Source organism: Daktulosphaira vitifoliae, unplaced genomic scaffold (genome assembly GCF_025091365.1).
Source record: "Daktulosphaira vitifoliae isolate Bord-2020 unplaced genomic scaffold, ASM2509136v1 Scaffold_3, whole genome shotgun sequence".
Taxonomy (NCBI): domain Eukaryota; kingdom Metazoa; phylum Arthropoda; class Insecta; order Hemiptera; family Phylloxeridae; genus Daktulosphaira; species Daktulosphaira vitifoliae.
Genome location: NW_026099574.1, coordinates 38,236,648 through 38,258,855, shown reverse-complemented (window position 1 = coordinate 38,258,855; position 22,208 = coordinate 38,236,648). Strand labels below are relative to the sequence as shown.

General features: G+C 23.8%; 1 protein-coding gene across 1 annotated transcript in view; it reads right to left on the bottom strand.

Moving 5' to 3' along the window:
• Window positions 1-1,023: 1,023 nt before the first annotated feature.
• LOC126901550 (uncharacterized) overlaps window positions 1,024-22,208 on the bottom strand; it is a 33,496-nt gene continuing 12,311 nt past the window's right edge. The window contains exons 3-5 of the mRNA XM_050678067.1: window positions 8,712-8,925; window positions 5,196-5,364; window positions 1,024-1,851 (exon numbers count right to left, since the gene is read on the bottom strand). Of these exons, the coding sequence (XP_050534024.1) occupies window positions 1,323-1,851; window positions 5,196-5,364; window positions 8,712-8,925 (912 nt within the window). The 3' untranslated portion in view covers window positions 1,024-1,322. The remainder of the gene's footprint in view (window positions 1,852-5,195; window positions 5,365-8,711; window positions 8,926-22,208) is intronic.

Here is a 22,208-nt window from a genome sequence, read left to right as displayed (position 1 = left end):
ATGGTAAAAATCGCCCCAAAAAATTATAATCTTGAAAATAGGTAATTTTTGAATTTTATTCTTAAAACTCTAAATTTTTTTAAAAATAAATAAGTCAAGTTAATTTTTTTTTATAACTACCTTAGATATTCACCTACTATTTAGTATATTTTTTGTGAACATTTGACCCTACACATGCCCATAAATAGGGATTCAAAATGGCAACTTTTCTACAAAAAATTACCTTTTTAAACTTAACTTTTGACAATGTTCCGGAAATACTGACACTTTTATATATATCTTAACTTAAAGCTTATGTAATATTCTTAAATAAATTATTTGTTTAAATTGATTATGGTCAGAAACTTATATAATTACTATTAAGAGTAAAATTATGAAAAAAGCGCAACATTTCGTTAAAATTACTTATTGTATTTTTTGTATTTATGTCGTAATAAATCATTTCAATAGAAATACTAATAATTTCTATGTCACTCTTGATGTTTAAATAGAAACTATAATTTAAATATTGAGAACTATATTTTGTATAGTTATATCTTATAATTTTTAACTAATTAGTAATAATATAAAAAATTAATAGTGATCGAGAAAATCTAATTGCATTTTTGAAATCAGCGTAACTTGATAAATAAAATAATATTTTTGACTTTGGTAAAAATTCCTTACAGACCATTTATTCATAATTAACAACAAATTATTAACTGAAAAGTTTTGTATCAAGCCCTTGAATTTCGATAATGATTTTAATCACTGCCAGGTATCATTTGTACTTTTTCCAACTATGCCACGTCCATACTGTACTACCGTTTTTTATGATGCATCGGTGAAAATACAGAGCTTTAAAGAGGTGATTGATAAAAAATGTTTTACTCGACCATGTATTCAAGCTGTGGAAAAAATATATGTTTTTGAAGCCTACTATTCTGAAGAAAGTCAATAATTGGCACTTCTATTAAAAAGCTTACTGAATAATGCTTGCTTCGTAATAATAAGGTATAAAAAGAATTGATCACATGTGGCTGATATTATTTAAAATTAAATAATATATTTAAAATATAATTTTATAAATAAAAAAAAATTTAATTCAAAAAGCCGTATAACATTGTTTGCGCTTTTTTGAATTCAATGTTTTTAGTTTCTAATAAGTATTTTTAATATATTTTTTAATTCAAAGAAACATAAATAAGTAAAGAAAAGTAAATTCATTTTCTGCAAAATAAAACAAAAACTTTTAAATTTTAATTAAAATAACAATGAAATAAGTATAGTATGAATCTATTTCTACGGTTCACGTAGATAAAACGCTAAATAATGTACGTCTCTTAAGAATGACTTTTTGTGTATTGAGTTGAAGTTGGTGGTCTGTTTGCTTTCTTTTTCCTCATCGTTTCGAATCGACCAAAAGCAGTAAAAGAATCGCCTTCAAAACCTGTAGCGTCCATCTCAGATCGACGTTTCATCGTATCAAATCGGTCCATTCCATTAGTGAAGGAATCGCTGTGGAACCCCGTTGCGTCCATTTCCGGTCGACGTTTCATTGTATCAAACCGATCCATGCCTTCTGAAAACGAGTCACCGTGAAAACCGGTTGCGTCCATTTCAATTCCACGTTTCATCGTGTCAAATCGATCCATTCCTCCTGTAAAAGAGTCACCATGGAAACCGGTTGTGTCCATTTCGGATCCGCGTTTCATTGTGTCAAATCGATCCATTCCTCCTGTAAAAGAGTCACCATGGAAACCGGTTGCGTCCATTTCAGGTCGACGCTTCGTTGCCGTAGGTAGACCAGTACTATTAGGATTTAAACGTCGTAATAGATTTGATACGGATAAAGAAGTCCTCGATACGGATCTGTGAACAAGAAGATACTTTTTTTTTTCGCAGACATAAATTAGAAGCTTAAGTTTTAATAGGAGAAAACACCACAAAGAGTCGAATTTATTTTATATCGAACAGTAGCGTATTTGAGACCTATCCTTGTAGGAAGGCAATACAAAAATAGTTAATCTCACAAAAAAATGTAGATATCAAAATATATATAACTAAGGATCCCCCAAATACGCCATTGATATTGAGAATATTTTAAAAATATTAAAATATTTTTATCATTATTGTCAAGTAAGGTTAGTTGTTGACTGGGATGTTGAAAACATGAAACCTCTGTTTTGTAATATTTTCTTGGCTGTATTTTGTTTATTGTAATTTTTTTAACTGTGTTGAATGATAACGTTTAAATAATCTTGAGACTAATTAATTTTAAATAATTTGATTAAAAAACATCTGCTGTGTAGTGTAATTTCAGTGGTATTTTATGAAAGTCCTGGTATGTATTATTAAATTAAAAAATCATTAACAGTAAGTTTTCTGGTCGGATTGAATGTAATAATATATAATTTTTAATGTAAACTTTACAATTTTATAATTATCTTTTGTTTTCTTTGGTAAAATTGTTAATAATTATCAACTGCTGATGTAATTTTTATTACAAAATTTTTAAATTTATATTATTCCAAAGTTTGGCAATAAAAAATTTCTCTAGATAGTAACACAAAAACATTTGATAAATCTTTATAAACAAAAATTTTGAGAATTCTTAAAATTTGCGAATTGAAACGAGTAGTCAATAGGCAATAAAAGTCAATAGGTTTGTATTATTTAAAAAAGTGTCTTAAATAAATTATCGTATTAAATACTTAGACCAAAATAGGCATAAACCCAAAACATTTTTCTTTTTAAGATTTTTAAAATATTGTTTTAGAATAATTTTTTTTTAAGTTTTTCTAGGTATTGATTTCAGTGAATTATATCTCACCTTTAACTCTACTATATCATAATATATATATAATTTAGATTTCTAAAAGTTTTATTATAGTAGGTATCTATTTTGGAGAAATCAGGAAAAGTAAAATAATATTTTGTATTTAATTGTTTTTTTTAAGATGTTGCTTTACATTTTATAAATATTATGTTTTTAGGTGTTATTTAATTGTGACATTATTTAATGTATTGAATGATATCAAAATAACTGCTTAAATGTCGTTCCGTTGCAAAAAGATTCATGTTAAAAAAAATATTTCTTTAATTTTACTTTTTACTATCTAGCTGTAAGCTGATTCGTCCAAAGAAGAAAACAAAATTACGATTCGAGTGACAATTGAATTATTTAATCTAACTATTATTGTTAATGTCATAATTGCGGAAAAAGAAGTAAGTTATTTTAGTAATTGGTTTAGTACATGCCTTCTATTGTGTTTTGTATAAAAATAAGAATTACTATTTTTATAAATAATTTTTTTAATATTTGCTTAGTCATTCATTTCTTAAGTAATTTACTAATAAAAACGTGATTTTTATTTAAATTATACTTATATGTACGGTGTATGAAAAACAATATAGAATAGAAATGTAGGTTGATAAATATTGTGATAATTAGTAATATTAAAATTTTTATTCATTTTAATCTAAAAATAAAAAATTCCAGTATGATTGTTGATCTATTTTTGGACTATAAATTATGATCATTGATCCCATTTATAGCATTGATATTAGATAAAATATATTAATAATACCTTACTAGTCGATTTTTGCTATTTGCCACGTAATTAATAAATAAATATTTCAATATGTTTACTAGATTGATTAATCAAATCATAAAATGATATGGTGTTATGACCTTATGATAAGACTTATTTGCTTAACAGAAAAAAATACTATTTCTTTATTGTTAATATGATATTCTCTATTGTCTGTATAATTTTTAATATTTTTATTAAACTGTCATAGTTAGAAAAAAGTTAATAAAACTAAGTATTTCAAATTGATATGAAATATATTAATAATTATTATTATTAGTATTACATTTGTATTTATCATATATTAATAATATATTCCAATTTTTATCTTATTATATAATGATAATTATTATGAAGGGTAATTTTAAACACTTTTTTGTTAGATTAATAAGTCTTTAAATTCTCATGTCATTTTATATATGTAGTCGTTCATTTGTTGTTTTACTTGCAACCAACTAAGTTGTAATAACTAACGAATATAAAGTTAAAATAAAAGTTTATATATCACATAGTTATTAATTGAAGGAAAGGTTCGAATTTCAATTTATTAAAATAATATTTTAAAGTTATTTATGAATTTACAGAGTTGAATAGTAGAATATGACTACAATTTATGCTTTTGCCCAACGCTTACATTAATGTTAAGTTTATTATATATAAATGGCAACCACTTTGGAATATTATATATAATATTACGACGTGAATAATTCTTGACTTCAGCTTTAGATATCTTTTAGTTGATTTAACTGTGAATGTCTGAGAATAATTTATGTTAATAATTTTCGCTTAAGGTGATTGAAGTGATTCAAGTATTAGATTTTGACCATCTAAAATTTGAAATTTACAAAAGTTTTTGTGGACAAATTAGGCATTGTAATATTACATTAAATTCATCAACATTGGAAATGATTTAATTATTACTTTAGCGTTTGTAATACCATATAAATGAGCTAACGATTTTTAATTTTATGCTTAGCGACATTCTGCATCTCAAAACTAAAAAAAATACCTAATAGCAGAACAGCCTTCATTTATTTAAAAAAAAATTGAAATAAGAAAGTGATATATTATAACGTATCACTCTTTATTAATTACGTATATGTAATTTTTATTAAAATATTTTATTAGTTATAAATAAAAATAAAAAATATAATTAGCAGTATGCTTTCATAGTTAAAAATTAAAGAAAAATTTAGAGAAATTTAACATAAAAATTAAAAAAAGTACACGAATAAATTCAACTATCCATTATAAAATTATTACAATTATTTTGTATAATTCAATATTACATAGTTTGTCATATAATTTAATAATTAATCATAGCTGTTATGTTTACTGTGGTAATTTGAGGGATAGGCTTTTCCCCATAATTATAGAAATTCTACTATCAAATATTTGCTGTTCGCAAAATAATTTCTGAAAAATTATATTATATTTCATTATAGCTTGTTATTTAAACAATTTTTTAGCGTCATACAATATATTTAAAATAAAATTTATACTGGGAAAGCTTAAAACTAACAAAAATATACAATTGAATATTATCATTTACATTATTTTTACGTGTATTTCAATAATTGAAAATATTTGGGTAAAATAATAAAGCATAATTATTGTCAGTACCTTTTAAGTGGTTCGAATAATCCAAAACTTTGATGTAAAATATCATCGCTGAATCCTCTTGCAGTTATTCCTTGTGGGTAAAAATTTCTTTTAAATTTTATTGGTGGCCATTGTAAATCTGGTTGTAAGCCATCAAACAAGTATTCATGAAAACCTCTGGCATCCATTTCTAAAGGAAATTTTTACTTTATAATTCATGTTATAAAAATGTAATATTTGATTTTAAATTGCAAGATTTCATTGTTATTTAAAATAATTGGGTGTATCTAAAAAGATAGTTATTTTTTAATTTCGTTAAAAAAGTGATTGTCCATTAAAAAAATAAAGGTTGTGGAATCACTATAGAATAAATTTTTGTGAAAAATATAATGGTTAGATTACCTAATTACCATATTAAAGGATGATTATGGCTACCAAGAAAAAAAATGTGCATAATTAATTAATTTATAATAATATAATCATACAAATATGTATTTTATTTATTATTTTTTAATAATACCGACTTCATCGGTAAATCGAGAGTTTTCCATGAAAGTATTACTTCAGAATCAGTATAACAAAAATACATTAACTATATATTTTTAAAATGAGTAAAATTCAAAAAGAGTAAATACTAAAATGTATTGGTTGTAAGATTGATATTTGTCGATTGAAGTCATTACAATAATTTAATAATATTCTAATTTTAACAATAACTGTGGTGTCAACGATATTAACAAAACTGTGTTATGAAGTTATAAATAAAGTAAAAGTATATAAAGTTAATTTAAATTTGATATAATACATCAATATAAATTTTCATTAACATCTAATAATTAGATGTTCAAAAAATAAATGAATGTAACATTTTCATATTTGTAATCATTGTTAATAGTTTATATGGGTTCCAGAATTTCAAATTTACATCAAACTACGACGAGCTGATTAAACTTTAAATAATGAAGTAAAAAACGTTGTAGTATCATAACTTTAAACTAATACAAATTATTTCAAAAACATATAAACTTATTTTTATTCACACCTTAAATAGTATGAATCAATTGAAATAGTAAATTAAGTATCAATAAGAATTATTTAATATAAATAATACCAATAAAAAATATCTAAATACAAATGTATATTCACAATCATTGTATAAAATAATAACTAACTAATTATTATTTAGCACAATAGGTATACAAATTAAAATTTTATAGTTATTAAAATACTATATATAATTATCGTGTTATTTGTGTTTTCTGTTAAAGTTACATAATTTAATCAAGAAATTGCAATACACATAAATAAAACGTACATAAAGCGTTTTTCTTTATAATATCTGAAATTTTTAAATGACTTTAAAGAGTTAAAAGAATTTTTCTGATCATCGCTAATAATTTTTCTAGCGTTAACAAATATTTTCTTATTTTATTATATAATAATATTATTTATGATATAATGATATTAATTCTTGTTTTCTATATCCAAAAATGCTTCTTTAAATATTATTGTTCTTGGAACTGATCGCTGTATAGTAAAAAAATTAGATGAAATTTTATAAGAATGAACTTGAATTTTCTAACAAGATTTTAACGAAAAAATTTCCGATGGAAGATCTTTAAGTAGGTATTGAAATGTCTATTGAATGGATGTGAATTGTAAAATAAATACATTTTTTACAAAAAAATTCTGTTGTAAGTAAAGGGGCTTTAGGAATAAATGAAAAATATTTACGACTTATACAGGACCTAAAAAATAAAAACTGATTTTATTATGTTAATATTCCGACAAACAAAACAGATATTGATAAAGAACTGGGGGTTATAAGAGAAATAGCTAGATTTAATGGATATGACGAAAATGATATTTTAAAATTAGTTTGAACACGAAAATGGAACAAAGAAATGAGGGTAGCTCTAGTACATTCACTAGCATGGGAGAATAAAATGTAATTTTATATTATCCAAGCATTTCGAATGGGCTAGCAAGAATTTTCAGGAATTTTGGTAATACTTTAATAACGTCTAAGAGTAATGATTTAAGAGATTTATTAGATTACCCTTTAGATTTATTTGAATAAGAGGGAAAATGGGGTATTTATAAAATACAATTTGAAAACTGTAATAAATGTTACGTAGTAAAAGAACAGAGAGGTCAGGATTAAAGAACTCTTAAGAAACATAAAAAATAAAAAAGTTGATAAATCTCCTGTGATTGAACATGTGATTAAAATCATTTAAAAAAGTAAATAATTACAAAGAACCTAAAATAAGGGAGGAAATAGATATGTTTAAAAATAAGAATAATTCAATTATTTGGGATCTTATTAAACTTGAGTAAACTGGCAAAATGTTACTAAATGTTACTAATATTACTTATTGCGTTACTAGCTGATAAGGTCACTAGGGGAATATAAGTTAATTGTTTTCAGTCAGAAAGTCAGTACGTGTTTAGCTTTGATAATGGTAAAATTGTTCTCGAACCACGTATACGCGAATTTTTAGTTATTTTTGTGGCTCTTTGAGTAAAATATTTTTTTAGCTTAAAATTAATATAAATTTCATTGAAAAATATATATTTTTTTAATAACACGTTTAACAAGTATTAAAGAAAAACGAATATATCAAATTAAGGTTAGATTGGGTAATTGTGACTGCTGCATATTTGGACGTAATAACATTTATGATTATTTAGTATTGAAATTTCAGCGAAACGTTATGCTGTGCTCATTCAATTGTTAAAATTTTGTGCTTGTAGACTTGTAAGTATAAAGTTATTAAGTATTGCGTGACGTAATCAGTTATCTTGCTTGTAAAAATTTTATCCGTTTGCGATTGATTCAACTAAGCGATTAACCACACTTATTATCTTCTATATTAAAATTTTAACAATTAAATAATGTGAAATAATATTATAATTTATTTAAATGTAGTTTCACACTTGTTCCAGTAAATTTGCGTACGAGAATAATTATGATAACAATTGTGTAAATCATATTGATTAAGGATATTATTACTTGAACTATTTGAGAATTCATCGGTTAATTTTTGATAAATGACCTAACCAAAAAAAAAAAATGCTAATAAGTTAATGAAACATAAATTTTAAATAAATGACAGAGACGATAAAAATGTCAAAAATTTATAGATTAATTTTTTAATTTATTTGACATTTGTGTTAAATAAATTATATCATCGTATAAAATAAGATCTCCTACTTCAATAATTAAATAAATATTTAATAAAATTGTTTAATTTGTAGTATCGTACTTGCTTTTTTACTGGGACAAATGTGGCCCTTATTTTTTTTACTTTAATAAACACTGTAGAGTTTAATTTTAATTTACTTGAACGTTTTACTATAGATGCAAGTACTCTGATGAATTTTGTGTTATACGGAGTATCCACTGTGTTCTGACAATTTGCCATAAGTTAAGTATGTGTTTATGTCAGAATATCGTGGGACACTCTGTATATGATTTAATTAGCATGAATTGTTTAATAAAAGAATAATTGTAAACAAATTATTTGAACATACCTGGAAAAACAGGAGTAACAAAATGTCGGTTACCTCCTTTATAAATGTATGATTTAATGTGGTTATTAGGAATATGGACGGCTTCTTCTGGTTTGAAGTAGTCGTCCCAATACCTTTGACTCTTAGTATTGTCTATAAAAGCGGAGACCATTGCTAAAGAACTAGCGGTTACAAACATGAATACAGCAATTCGATACTTCATACTTCTTGAGCGCTGTAAATATATTGAAAAACATTTTATTCATGTTTCGTTATTTCAGTAACAAATGTTTTGTATAACTATAATCAACTTTACGCATGTAGAACATATCCATTATACAACATTAAAGAACACATAATTATTATGTAAGGCATAGGCGCAATGTGAACAAAATGTTTGGCGGGTCTAACTTAATTTATACCATACTTACAAAAATTTCTTTATAAATTAACATAAAATTTTCATAACTTTTTTAAGGGAGGGAACCACAATATAATGTGAATCTAAGGCCTTTTTAAACCTCTTCTAAGTTGCGCTCTTCGATTTAAATATGAACAACTAAGTGAGTAAATCTAGCGTTCAAATACATTCAAAATTATTTAATACAATAAGTTTAATCAGTTTATCTTATTCAAATATATTTTGTTTGGTTAGAAGTCTTCGACAAAAATCTTAAGATTTTCATTTATTTTTCTTCTTAATCATTGACAAGTACAATAAAGTTTAATGTACTAAACAATAGTTTTGAGATCTTTAAATTATTTCTAATCATTACAATTGGTTAAACATATATTTTTATTTTTTACAGTGCAAGCCTAGAGCATGTAAATTTAAAAACATATCTTTTGTTAAAATGCATACTTATTATGGATCATCATTTACATATGCAGAATTTAGGTGCGATAGTTTTCTTCGTTTACAAAAACTTTATACTTTTAGAGTTATAAAATTCATAAAATGTAATTGAAGTATTTCAATTTGAGTCTACATAAAAAGTATCTCTAAATTTCATTCATCCATAAGTCGTAAGTTTCCTTAAGAATTTTTTATCATCATCTGATTAACTTAATACAGATATATCAGGGGCAAGTATTATTTAAAATAAAATAATTAGTATTTTTGTTTCTAACATAAATTGTTTGGAAAAATATATGATTTTAATTACTGAATATATATTTTTTTTAATACTAAGAAGAAATTGTAATATTTTAGATTTTAAAAAAATTATGTAATTAAATGATTTACCAGTAAATTAAATTGAATTTATTTATACTGTACTCTAAATATTATATAAAAAGTGATTGATTTTTCGTTGACCACTAAATATCTCTTAAAATAATAATAATTTTGAGAAATTATTTTTTTGCTTATTTAAGCAGTATTTATTTCTCGATTTACAAATGGATTTTATTAGGTCTCTTCCTAATTTATTATAAGTGTACCAACTTTATTTTTTTTAATGGTAACGTATATGTTTTAATAGATTAAACGTTAGAAAATTATGCAACTAATAAAATGACTAGCCGATAACAACTTTTGAATTAGCATTTCGAAAGTTATGAACATTTTCATACTTCGTTAGGAGTAGAAGCGAGGCAGAGTGATGTGTAATGATAAGAATAATATATCACATAAGCAATAATAATCTATTTCAATGGGCAATACATTATCATTAATTATTCTTGCCATCGTAAGTAATAGAAATGATAATAAGAATTGTCAATAAAAACTTGTTTATGTGACAAAAGAAGAAATGACTACTACTGTATACTAAATAACAAGTTATCAATAGAAATGGTCAAAAATTGTAAAACTTTTATAACAAGTGATAGATGAACAATCCATTGAATAAAAAAACAACATTATTTAACAATTAAATTTCTACAATATAAATAACTAAAATTAGGGGTTACCACTAAATAAAATTAAAGTATAGGTTTCTAATTCTAAAGGAATAGGAAAAAAATTATTTAAAACTGTAGTTTCAAATCAAACAAATTTGCCTTTATGAAAATTAATAATTTTCATTAGTTTTCAAGAATATTATTATTAAATGAGTGTCTTATTATTAAATGATCACTCTGTATATGGTTTTATCAAATATTTTGTAAAGCATAAAGAGAATGAATATGTTTTATTTTGTGTTTATGAATGTACTAATGTAATATTGAAATTATATATTAGTGTGTTCATGTCGATGATACCATAATCCAAGGGGATTGAAAAGCATCACATATTTTGTATTATAAAATAAGTTTTATATGTTATTATTATGTGACATTAACTAATTCTAGAAAAATCTTTGTACGAAATAAATTGTAGAAAAGATAACATATTTTGTACCTATTTTATAAGTGAAACATCGTATATATTGTAAGGACAGGAATTTTTTGAAAAAATATCCATCAAAAAGACTTAAATATCCTTAGATTTTTAAAATAATATTAGACTAGCCCTGATACATCATGGACAGATATATTAAAACACAAAACAATGACAAAGTTTTAATTTTCCTAATAAAGTCTTCCTTTTATTATTTTTTTTATCATATTTCAAACATTTGGCATCGTAATAATCTAACAGAATAAAAGTAAATTTTATCAGTTTTGTGTTATTATATCAGATTTACGTGAACTATGATCATTTTTTCTCCATAGTATTGGATCTTCAATTTTTCATTTACTATTTCTGTAGTTGTTTTGAATGTGTTAGTATATTCATATGTATTTAAAAAGTATCAATAACTTTCACATATTCTGACATATTTATATACGTATATCATTGAATGTATTATTTAATTAATTAAAAATAAGTAATATCATTAATTTCTATATTTTTCTTATACATTGTTAACAGGCACAATAAAAGAAAAGGCACTTGACAATAGTATTAACATATTTTTACTTACTATTAGCATAGTACTATACTTATTGTTCGTGCAAATGTTCTTAATTAAGAATATTTGTTTAATTTTGTTGGTAAAATAATACTAATAAATGAAATGACAAAAGTTTTATCATATGTTTTTGTTTTATAACAATAGAGCTTATTTGTAAATTTATTATAATATGCCATTGTTCCATAATATAATACAGTCATATTCAATTTATTATTTGATGTGATCCCCTGTGATTTTTGACTCTTCTTGAAAATCAAAAAGTTTGCACTTTTTGATGCTGCACAACACATGAAGCTGTTATTATATAGAACTATAATTTGTTTTTTAATACAGTTTGTTTATTTTCATTATTTAATATTAGAAAATCTACTTTATATTATGTTTCCAGTTTAATATGTAAGTGAAATGATTTTATTAAAAAAAAAAAAAATGTTATACTTGTTTTCCCGACATTATGTTTGATAAAACTATTGTAGATTTCTTAGTGTCAAAGTACTAAAATCTTTATTTATAATAAATATTTTTATGAAATTCGTGTAATTATTTTAACTATAGTATTATTTATACAATAGAATATGTTTTTGATAAATTTTATTTCAATTAAAAAATGGATAAATAATCGAATTGTAAGTGTTTACGAAAAGTAATGAAACGCTAATATCGAAAATAAATTTTTCAGTATTAGATTTCTTTTACGTTTTGATGTATTATTAATGTTAGATTTTTACCCAACTGTAGATTGTACATTAGAAAAAAAAACATTTTTATAAATCATAAATTCCAATATGAATTCGTCGTAATATTATTCTCGTTAAATTTTAACATTAACAACACAATGTAAGACGAATCGAAGTTAAATACAAAGTGTGTAATTGAAATCTATATATTGTGTAATTGAATATTTTAAGTTTTGTTAAATTTATTAATTTGATGAATTAATTTCAATAAATGTAATTCAATGAATATTTAAGATTAAAAGTATTGTAGTTACCAAATAGTGATTTTATCAATGCTCAGGATTCCTTAACGGGATAAATTTTATTGACCCTATTCTAGTAATATTTTTTAAACTATTGGCTTAACATTATTATTAGGATTAAGCTCACGACGATTAGTTGAGTTCGTTGTACTCGTTATTATTTTGTGTTAAAAATAAGTATTTTAAAATTTTCCTTAAATTATTCCTTATGAGGATGCCAACGTTTTTTTCTGAAATGTCAACATACATATTTAATTAGCTCATAAAATAAAGAATGATCTAATTAATACAATAACTTTTGAGCCAGTACTTCAAAAGTTATTAAAATTTGTATACCTTTATGGGAAGAGAGGTGCGGTCAGAATGTCTAATTATAAATATTTTCATACTCACACCTCACTTTAAGTCTATATTTTACATTGGTAATGACTTCCAAACTAATGTGTCAAAAGTAGTTTTCGATCAATCTTTTTTTAAATTAGATTATTTTTTATTTTATAAGCTAGTCAAATATGAATGTTGTTATTTAAAAAAATTATATTGATACCATTATAAGGTATAGGAGATTGAATTTAATGAGTAATTCATCAAACTCATAAATGTTAAAATAATTACCTTCTGTATTATTATTCGTATTTACAATTAAAAAAAAAACGGTAGCACAGTGTGTATGAGGCATAGATGGGACAAGTATAGATGATATCTGATAGTGATTAAAATCACTATCATAAGAAACGCTTCGATACAAATCTGTAGATAGNAGTGATTAAAATCACTATCATAAGAAACGCTTCGATGCAAATCTGTAGATAGTGTTTCATTTAGAGAAATTGGTGGATTATTCCAAAAGCAACATCAACTCTTATTTCTTTAATTATATCCTGATTAGTAGTTCTTTGATTTTAAAATATAATATATGAAGAAATACTAATTATAATTATTCAATTTAGTATGAAATTGATATTCAATAATTTAATATTGTAATTTAAACGGAGAAATTATAAAAATAATAAAGAAGTTGTACTTTGCTTTATTTTTACGTGTATAAAAATTTAAAGGGCTTGATACAATAAATTTCAATAAAAACTGTTTGTTACTATAAATAAATGCACTGAATTACAAGGAACTTTCATCAGTAACAAAAATATACCATTCTAAATCAACTTTTCGCGATGTTTTCAAATCTGCAGTTAGACTTTTTCTATCACTTCTAAGTTTTAATATTATTAAAAGTTAGTATTTACATATAAAAAATTCGTATCGAATCTAAAAAATTGGCTATTTAAGCTAACTCAAATTTAAAAATTACTTTTTCGACTTTAAAAAAAGTTGCTATTTTAAATCCCCCCCGGTGAGCAGGTTAAGAGTTAGATTTTCAAAAAAATGATATCAAATGAAAGGGAAATATCTAAGGTTGTAGTATAAAAAAAAATTATGTTGATTTGTTTATTTTTCAAAAAGTTATAGAAGTTTTAAGAAAAAAAAGTGAAAAAAATGACAAAATTTACCGATTTTTAAATTTGTAATTTTTTTGGATATTTCTCCCATTTGCGGGGAACAAGGGAAAATTTTTGAATTTTTAAGGGTAATGTCTTCAACTAGATACGATTTGTGATCTTTTGACGTATTGTCGAAAGAAATTGGTCCAGTGAGAGCTGAGAAAAAGTGGCAACAGACAAAAAAAAAAAAAAAAAACACATCATAGTAAAATTAATTGCATCGAAGCTAATATTGATTGATTAAAAAAATTATGATCTGTTATTTTACTTAAATAATCACCTTGATGAATCGACCGGGATAATTACAAATACTCAAGTTTGTTTGACAGTATAAATTAGATGTTGACTATATTTATAGTCAGTGTTTTCTTTTAACTCTAAATACTGATCAAGAACAGATAACAATAGTCTATTAATTAAGTTTAAATAAGATTGATAGAAGGTTGTTCTAGATCTAAAGCCAATGTTAATGTATCGCTATATAGCAATACAAGAATTGTATATAAAAGATGTTCCATCAAGTATTATGAACCATTTAGATTTGGATTTATAAAGAAATTGAGTAAATAGATAAAGTTATATCGCTCGTAAATTAGTCTAAATAAGATTCAATTTGTCTGAGGCTTATGTAAAAGTAAACAAAATCCCTTCACTATATACATGTCGTATTTAACGAGTGTCTCAATTATTGCCTTCTTAGACTATATCAAAAGTATTTTTTTTTATTTATTATCATATAAAAAAAAAAATTATGTATAAAGTGTTCAGTAAGTAAGGAAATGGGTTTTTTATTATTCTCATAGTTTGTAACAATTGACCTGTTTTTTTACTTAGTAAACTTTCTGTATAATTTTTTATTTTTTGGAAGTAGCCATTTTTGGCCGTTTTCTTACAAAAAAAATTGATAGGTAGATAACAATTTTAGGACAAGTTTTCATTGAGTTACAAAAGTTTTAATACATCGTTTGGATATGTAACGCGGTTGGGAGTATACGTATACCAGTATGAGATGCACCAACCCTCCCTACATACTTACTCTATGAATTAAATTGTTTTTATTAGTGATGAATAATTATTAAAAATTCTAAAAACAAAGTTTAAAAAGGAAATAATTATTCGAAACAATTTTTTCAAGCATTCTTAGTTAGGTGTGAGATACTTGTATATGTCCTTATTAATAAAAACAAAAATGTTATATTTCATTTATATTCTATTTATATGAGTACATATTTACTATTTATAGGTTTATTCTTATATATTTTTGACTAGAGAAAAGACTTCAGTTCATTGTTCAAATTTTTGTTAATTGAAAATCTAAGATTTTCCGAGTAATAATAATATAAAATAAATGTTTATTTTTTTATAAGCCAATAAGCAATTTTAGTTGCATCTTATATGTGTAATTATATTAGTATGAGTTTTTAATATTAACTTCAGTTGATTGATTATCAACCAAAATTTTATCCATTAATCGATATAATTAATTTGTTTTGTTTAAATTATGAGTCATAGAGTTAATAAATAAATTTCGTATTTTTCTTTGAAATTCAAATATAATTTACCAATTTATATAATCACAACAATTTATTATTTTACACTTATGTTAATTTGATCTGGTCGATTTGGGGCTTAGTAATAATATAATCTTGGTTCAATGTGTCAAGTACTAATGTTATTGCAATGGTAAAATGTAGAAATATCTTTAGTATAGTATGAAATATTTTTTACCATATTAATAATTATTAGTCATTTAATGAATACGATTTTATTTTTAGCTTTGATGCGAAGCTGAGAAGATATTAATTTTACCATGATGTGTTTATTTTTTTTTTTGTGTCTGTCACTACTTTTTCACAGTTCTCACTGGACCGATTTTTCTAAATGATACGTCAAAAGATCACAAATCGTATCTACTTGAAACATTATCCTCAGAAATTGTAATATACCTTATAACGGGATACACTGATTTTCATGAATATTATGTAAAACTAATTGACATAGAATATAAAGTTAAACTTATTTAAATTTTTTTTCTTTTAAGTCGAAAAAATTAATTTCAACATTTGAATAAGCTTAAATTGCCAATTTTTAAAAAAATGAATACGACGAACTTTGTCGATGCAGTAAAAATTATTGTCTGTGGCAATGATTTTTTTGCAATTTTTCCTAAATTATTTTTGAGTTAGAATTTTGCTTTTGAATAATTCACAAATTTCTTAAAATTAAACATTATTTACAGAATTGCATCGAAGCGTTTTTTATGATAGTAATTTTAATCACTGTCAGGTATCATCTTTAATAGTCTCAACTATGTCACGTCCACACTGTGCCGCGACCCCACCGTTTTTTTGGTGTATTCTTATGACTTTGATTGATTAAGTTTTAAATAAAATGTACCATGAAATTTGATTGTTTTATTTGAAGTAGAAAACTAAGAATGACAAGAAAACATGTACAGCTTGTTGGTACGGAATCGAATCTCAATTACCTACTCACTGAGCTTATACTATATATACTTTATGCTCACTACACCAGCTCGATGCTTTCCTAACTAAATTTTACAGGTTAATGAGATTCAGTAAAATGTAGTTTTTTTTTTGTGAGACATGATAAGATACTTCATTACTACAATACTTTTTAAATACTGACATTGTCAACATTTAATTAATTAATTAAATCTCTAAATACATGTTTGGGAACTTCGGCAAAAGTAATTACTTTTAATATTATGTTTACCTAAAAGTATTATCAACAAAAAATTTCACCTATCCCGGATTTAGACTGAATTGGATTTTTAAATATAAATTAGAGCTTACTTAAGTTTGAAAATTTCGTGTAATAAGTATGCATAATGTATTATTCAGTTTATAACATTAATAAAGCATCATCTTAAATACCTTATGAGATAATTGAGTTGTTATTAACACGGGAAGAAATTATGTGTGCGTGTATTGATGTATTAATTAATTTGATTACAGTAAGCAGGGGATTATTTAAAGGAAAGTACATGCTCCCTCCATTGGCCGTATATATGCCAATATAAAAATGCTCGACAATTTTTTATTTTGATCATAATCAGCTCAAAATGATTAAAATAAATATCATGGAAACTTGTCAATTAAAAAAGTGTGCCCCTTCCCATTATGAATTGTTAAATACGCCTGTGGCAGTAAATATAAAGTGAATAATGTATGTCGAAAGTTTTGTTTTTCGAAAAATAATTTTGTTTATTATGTCGGTTAACGCTAAAGCATTATGTGAGCTTTGTACATGTTTTGTTGTGTAATACGCGTACATAGTTTAACCACACTAAATGGTAATTTTAACAGAACAAAATTCCGTTAGCTAAATTCATTAAAATATAAACAAGTTTTTTATACACTTGTTGTGAAAAATGTACAACTGAGATTCTTGATTATCAGTTAATTAAAGTTTTTTTCAGTTTTGCCAAGTAAAAATGATCATATAAAAGCCATATCGTTAAAAAAATGGTTGACAGATTTTTTTGGTTCTATGCTCTAAAAATGTTGTTAATTAAATTAAAAGCAGTGAACGCTTATTCTTATTCCTATGTAACAATGCAATATAATAATGTAAAATTTTCCTGATGTGTATTATTAAAAAAATATATATACTAGTTATAAGTGGTAATCCAAGCAACCCGAAATTTTACTGATATAGCAGATACGACTAAATATTTATGTAGATAATACTAAAAGAACCAAGTAAATTTAAATAATTTTTTTAAATTATAATCTTTAATAAAACATATTAATGTAATAATATAAAAAAAAATTGTGTCATTAATTTTTTAACAGGGCAACTAGAAAAAGAAAAATAACTTTAGGCTTAATCAATCGTAAGCCTAAAATAAGTTAAGTAGGTGACATTTTTATTCTGAATATATTGTGATTATGAATTAGCATGCTTCTAAATGGTTGAATTTCGTTACACATATAATAATTGACAACATAATATATTTATAATGTTATGATTATTTTGTTTATAAGGCACGTAATTGTACAAAGGGATCCAAAGTTCTACTGAAGTTTCAGGTCGCGTCGCTAACGAAGAGTAATCCTCCGTGTTTGTATTCAAGAGTATTAATGTACATTCGTGCATTGTATTTATTTTAAATTAGTCAATGTTTTGTAACGTGTTTGTTGGAGCTTTTGATCATACGAAAAGTACGTAGGTCGTACTATCTTTATAATATCAATTTTTAATGGAAAAATAACACATCGTATACGATTTCAAATGATAAATCCAAAATAACATTAGAAATGTGAAGCCAAGAATAAATACAACAGGAGTTATTAAATCCAAAATTACTTAATTACAAAAGTTAATTGTTATCTAGGTAATTTTCTTTCTTAAAAAATGTATGAGCTAATATGATATTTAAGTTTAACTTCATTATTTTAATGTTATATCCTTCTTAAAGTATAATACTTTTAAATCAAAGATTAAAGAAATAAATTAAATATGATTGCCCTGGATTTTAAAAAACATTAAGGATAAGGATACAATGCATTTTTATTCATTATTCTATTAATTGTAAAACCATGAACATTCTAAAGTTTTTTTACACCCTTCAAAATATATTCACTATATGCTTATTTTGCCATAGAGATTCTATTCCCCAGACTACTTATGTAAAAACGTCTATGCATGAAACCTAAAATTTAAGTTCTGGGAATTTTTTCAAAATAACAATACTACATTACCATTTACTAATAAATTATTTTACTTAAAAATTTAATTTTATTTGATTCTAGATAGTTATTAAAAATAACAATAACTGCATAGGTACAATTGATGAGTGATTTTTTTTTTTAAGAAGATAGTAACTTTAAATTTGCCTCTAAATTCTGTGATATTAATTATTTTGTTAATAAGATCATTTTTAAATTATCAAGCTATAAGTAAGTCTATAAATAATCAACCCTTGAAGGTTTGTTTCTTCATCCCTATTAAAAATAAAGTAAAATAATAAGATATTTAATCAACTGTTAGCCATTTATTTTGTTTTATAAGTATGCATTAAATTTGAGTACTAACTTGAATTTACCAACTTAAATTAGTTTATAATAATAACAATTTCAAGGTAATTTAAAAACTTTTAATAATAAATTATTTTTAATGGTATTCGTTACACATTCTACTCAAGTGACTACTGCAATTAAAATGTTTGAAATAGTGTTGTCAGCCACGATAAAAAAAGGTTATTTGAAATACTGTATTATTTAAGAAGCCTCTGTTGAAATCTAATACAATTTTTATTAATAATTTAGCCATTCTAGACTTATATTACTGGGTTATTATATACAATTTAATAATTATGCGACGTCAAAGCATTTGTTTACATTTTGGCGCCCCAATAAAGTATATCGTTGATTTGTTGATGGAAACTCAGTAACAGTAATTTCATTATTGTTTTATTAACATGTTATTAAAAAAATTAAATGTGTGATATAATTAATTCTAAGACAAATTAAAAGGCAGAATTTTAAATTTTAATATAATCTTTATAAAAATGAATTGTATAATTATATTTAATTGGCTGGAATAAAAAAGTATTATATTAAGTTATTGCGCTAGTAAATTTTGTTGGTAACCATGAAAAAAATTTATATTTTAGAAATTATAAAATAAATTTTTTTTTTGTTGGAATTACTGTTTTTCATTTTCGTATTAAAAGTTAAATGTCAATCAGCTTTTAACATTTATGGAAAACAATCAAATATTGCTTGCTCACTGTCAAATTCATGTTCATTAAAATAATAAGTAGCACGCGCTTTTTAAGTTTAAGGTGAATGTTGAGTAAAGTATACAAAGTGACAATATGCACTGTTTACCATGTTAGTTAAATATTATTTTACTTCTGAGTTGAATACAATAAGGAATTTTTTTTATATATGACTTATAAGTAGATATGTCAAGCAAGAATAGTTGCTTTATTTAATATTGTTTTGACAGTTTTATAAAACGTTTTGAATAAATTGAAAATATGTCATTTTTCTAATTTTAATTAAGATGCTGCAATCTTTTGCAATTTTTGTTGAAAATGTTCTAAAAAATGGTTATTTTTGAAATTTTGAGAAAATTAAATATTAAAAAAAGTATGATTATAAAATATTCATTTTTTAAAACTTTCTGAAAAAATTAAAACGTATAATCTGCACAAAATTAGCCAAGTCTCTTTATTAATTTGAGTTAACCTGATTTGATGAAATGATCTTACTAACATAATTGCATAGTTTTAAGAACTAAAATTTTATTCATATTATTATTGTATGTGTACAATGAGAAGTTTAAGTAGACTAGTGTTTAAGAATTGGCCAGCAAATAGGTTTTGTCGGGATTATTAATATTTGACACTTTATTGTAGAAGAGTTATTACTTTCTAGTCTAGTGCTTAAATCTGTATATATAAAATGGGTGAATCGAAATATACTAGTTTGGTGAATATTAGGTTTGTGTATTAATACTGAAACAGTTAACTTGTAAAAATATTTTAAATTTGGATTACAATTTAATGCAAATAAAAACTTATCTTATTATATGTATACAATTATTGTAAAATATATTTATAAAGATAATTTTATCGTTTAAATAATAAAGCCATTTGGTAGTTTGTACAAAAAAAAAAAAAAATCTTATTATATAAAACAACATCGAATAGTTTGCAAATGTTGGACAAATTACTAAGGGAGCTCTGATTCTCAAAACAATTTTTTTTAATGAAAGAGCTCAACAAAATTACTCTGGGAAAATTATTCACGAGGAACAGAAATTTTTTTTTAGTGTTCCGGGATCGTTTTGAAATATCAGATTCTTTTAAGATAAATGTTCAGTGCTGCCAGTATTTGTCGACTTAAGATCCAAACTTCTTATCAAGCTCACTTATAGACGTTTTAAAGGTATCCTGAAAGTTTTGTTGAAATCCGTTTGTTTTAGACCGAATGAGTTGATTTATAATGTAATAAAATATTCTTTTAAAAACTTAAAAAAAAAAATTGTAGATATTCAACGTGCCATTAAGAATCGACTTAATATTCAGTATTTTCCAGTAATGAAAAAAGAAGAAATAAGGCATAGTATTAATAATTTGTAAATAGAGTACATTTTGAAGAGTTAATTTTTATAGGAATTGTTTAGTAACATTTTTCTTAAAGAGAATTTAATATACTTATTCTAAATGGATAATCAAAATAGTCACTGCACAAAGAAAAATTATACTTTACTTTGGAGCCTTATTTAGAGTAGAACTCTTTAAAATATTCTGAAGGTGTTAATGGTTAGAATGGAAGATAAAAGAAAATGACTATAGAATGTTAATTTAATGTACCAAAAAAGAAAATAGCAATTATGCTCAAAATTTAAATAATGTATTATGAACTAAAATACTTTTTAATACATTTTTTGTTTTTTTTATGTTAAGAGTATAAGAAATATTTACTGAGTAGAGTAAAACTAGTTAATTTAATAGAGATATATAGTACATAATTTATCGTAATACCTATGAACTACATTAAGTTAACAAATGATTATTAGAAAAATATATTTTTGGATAATATCTTAAATTTCTTTAATTTAAAAAGATATTTTTTTTTTAATGTAGAGTATTAATAAGTAGATAAGATTGTAGCATTTTTTTGTTATTAAATATCATAAAAGATTTACTTTGCTATTAATTTACAAGAAAGTTGTGTTATTAATAATTTTTTTATGTTTTAAAATTAAATACCTTGTTAAAGTCCTGTATAATAAGCTTAGAATTAAAAATAGCGTAAAGAAGAGTATTGTTAACTAATTTATTACAAAGGTATTAACTGAAAATTAATGTTTTATAATTCTTCTTTACTATTTTGGACGTAAAATTATTTAATTAATTTTTGGTATAATTATACAGAATATCTCAAATTTAACTGACAACGATTATAACTTTTAGACTAATTATCATTTCGTTGTAATTTTTTTAAACGATTATTGCTTTCTTAAACTACTATAGAATCTAAAAGTATATTTATTATTTTTTATCTCTAAAAAGAAAATTAAAAAAAAAAAATTTTCTAGAGTTTAAGTAGCCTATATTTGATGGGTTGATAACAATTTTAGCACAAGTACTTGAGTTAAA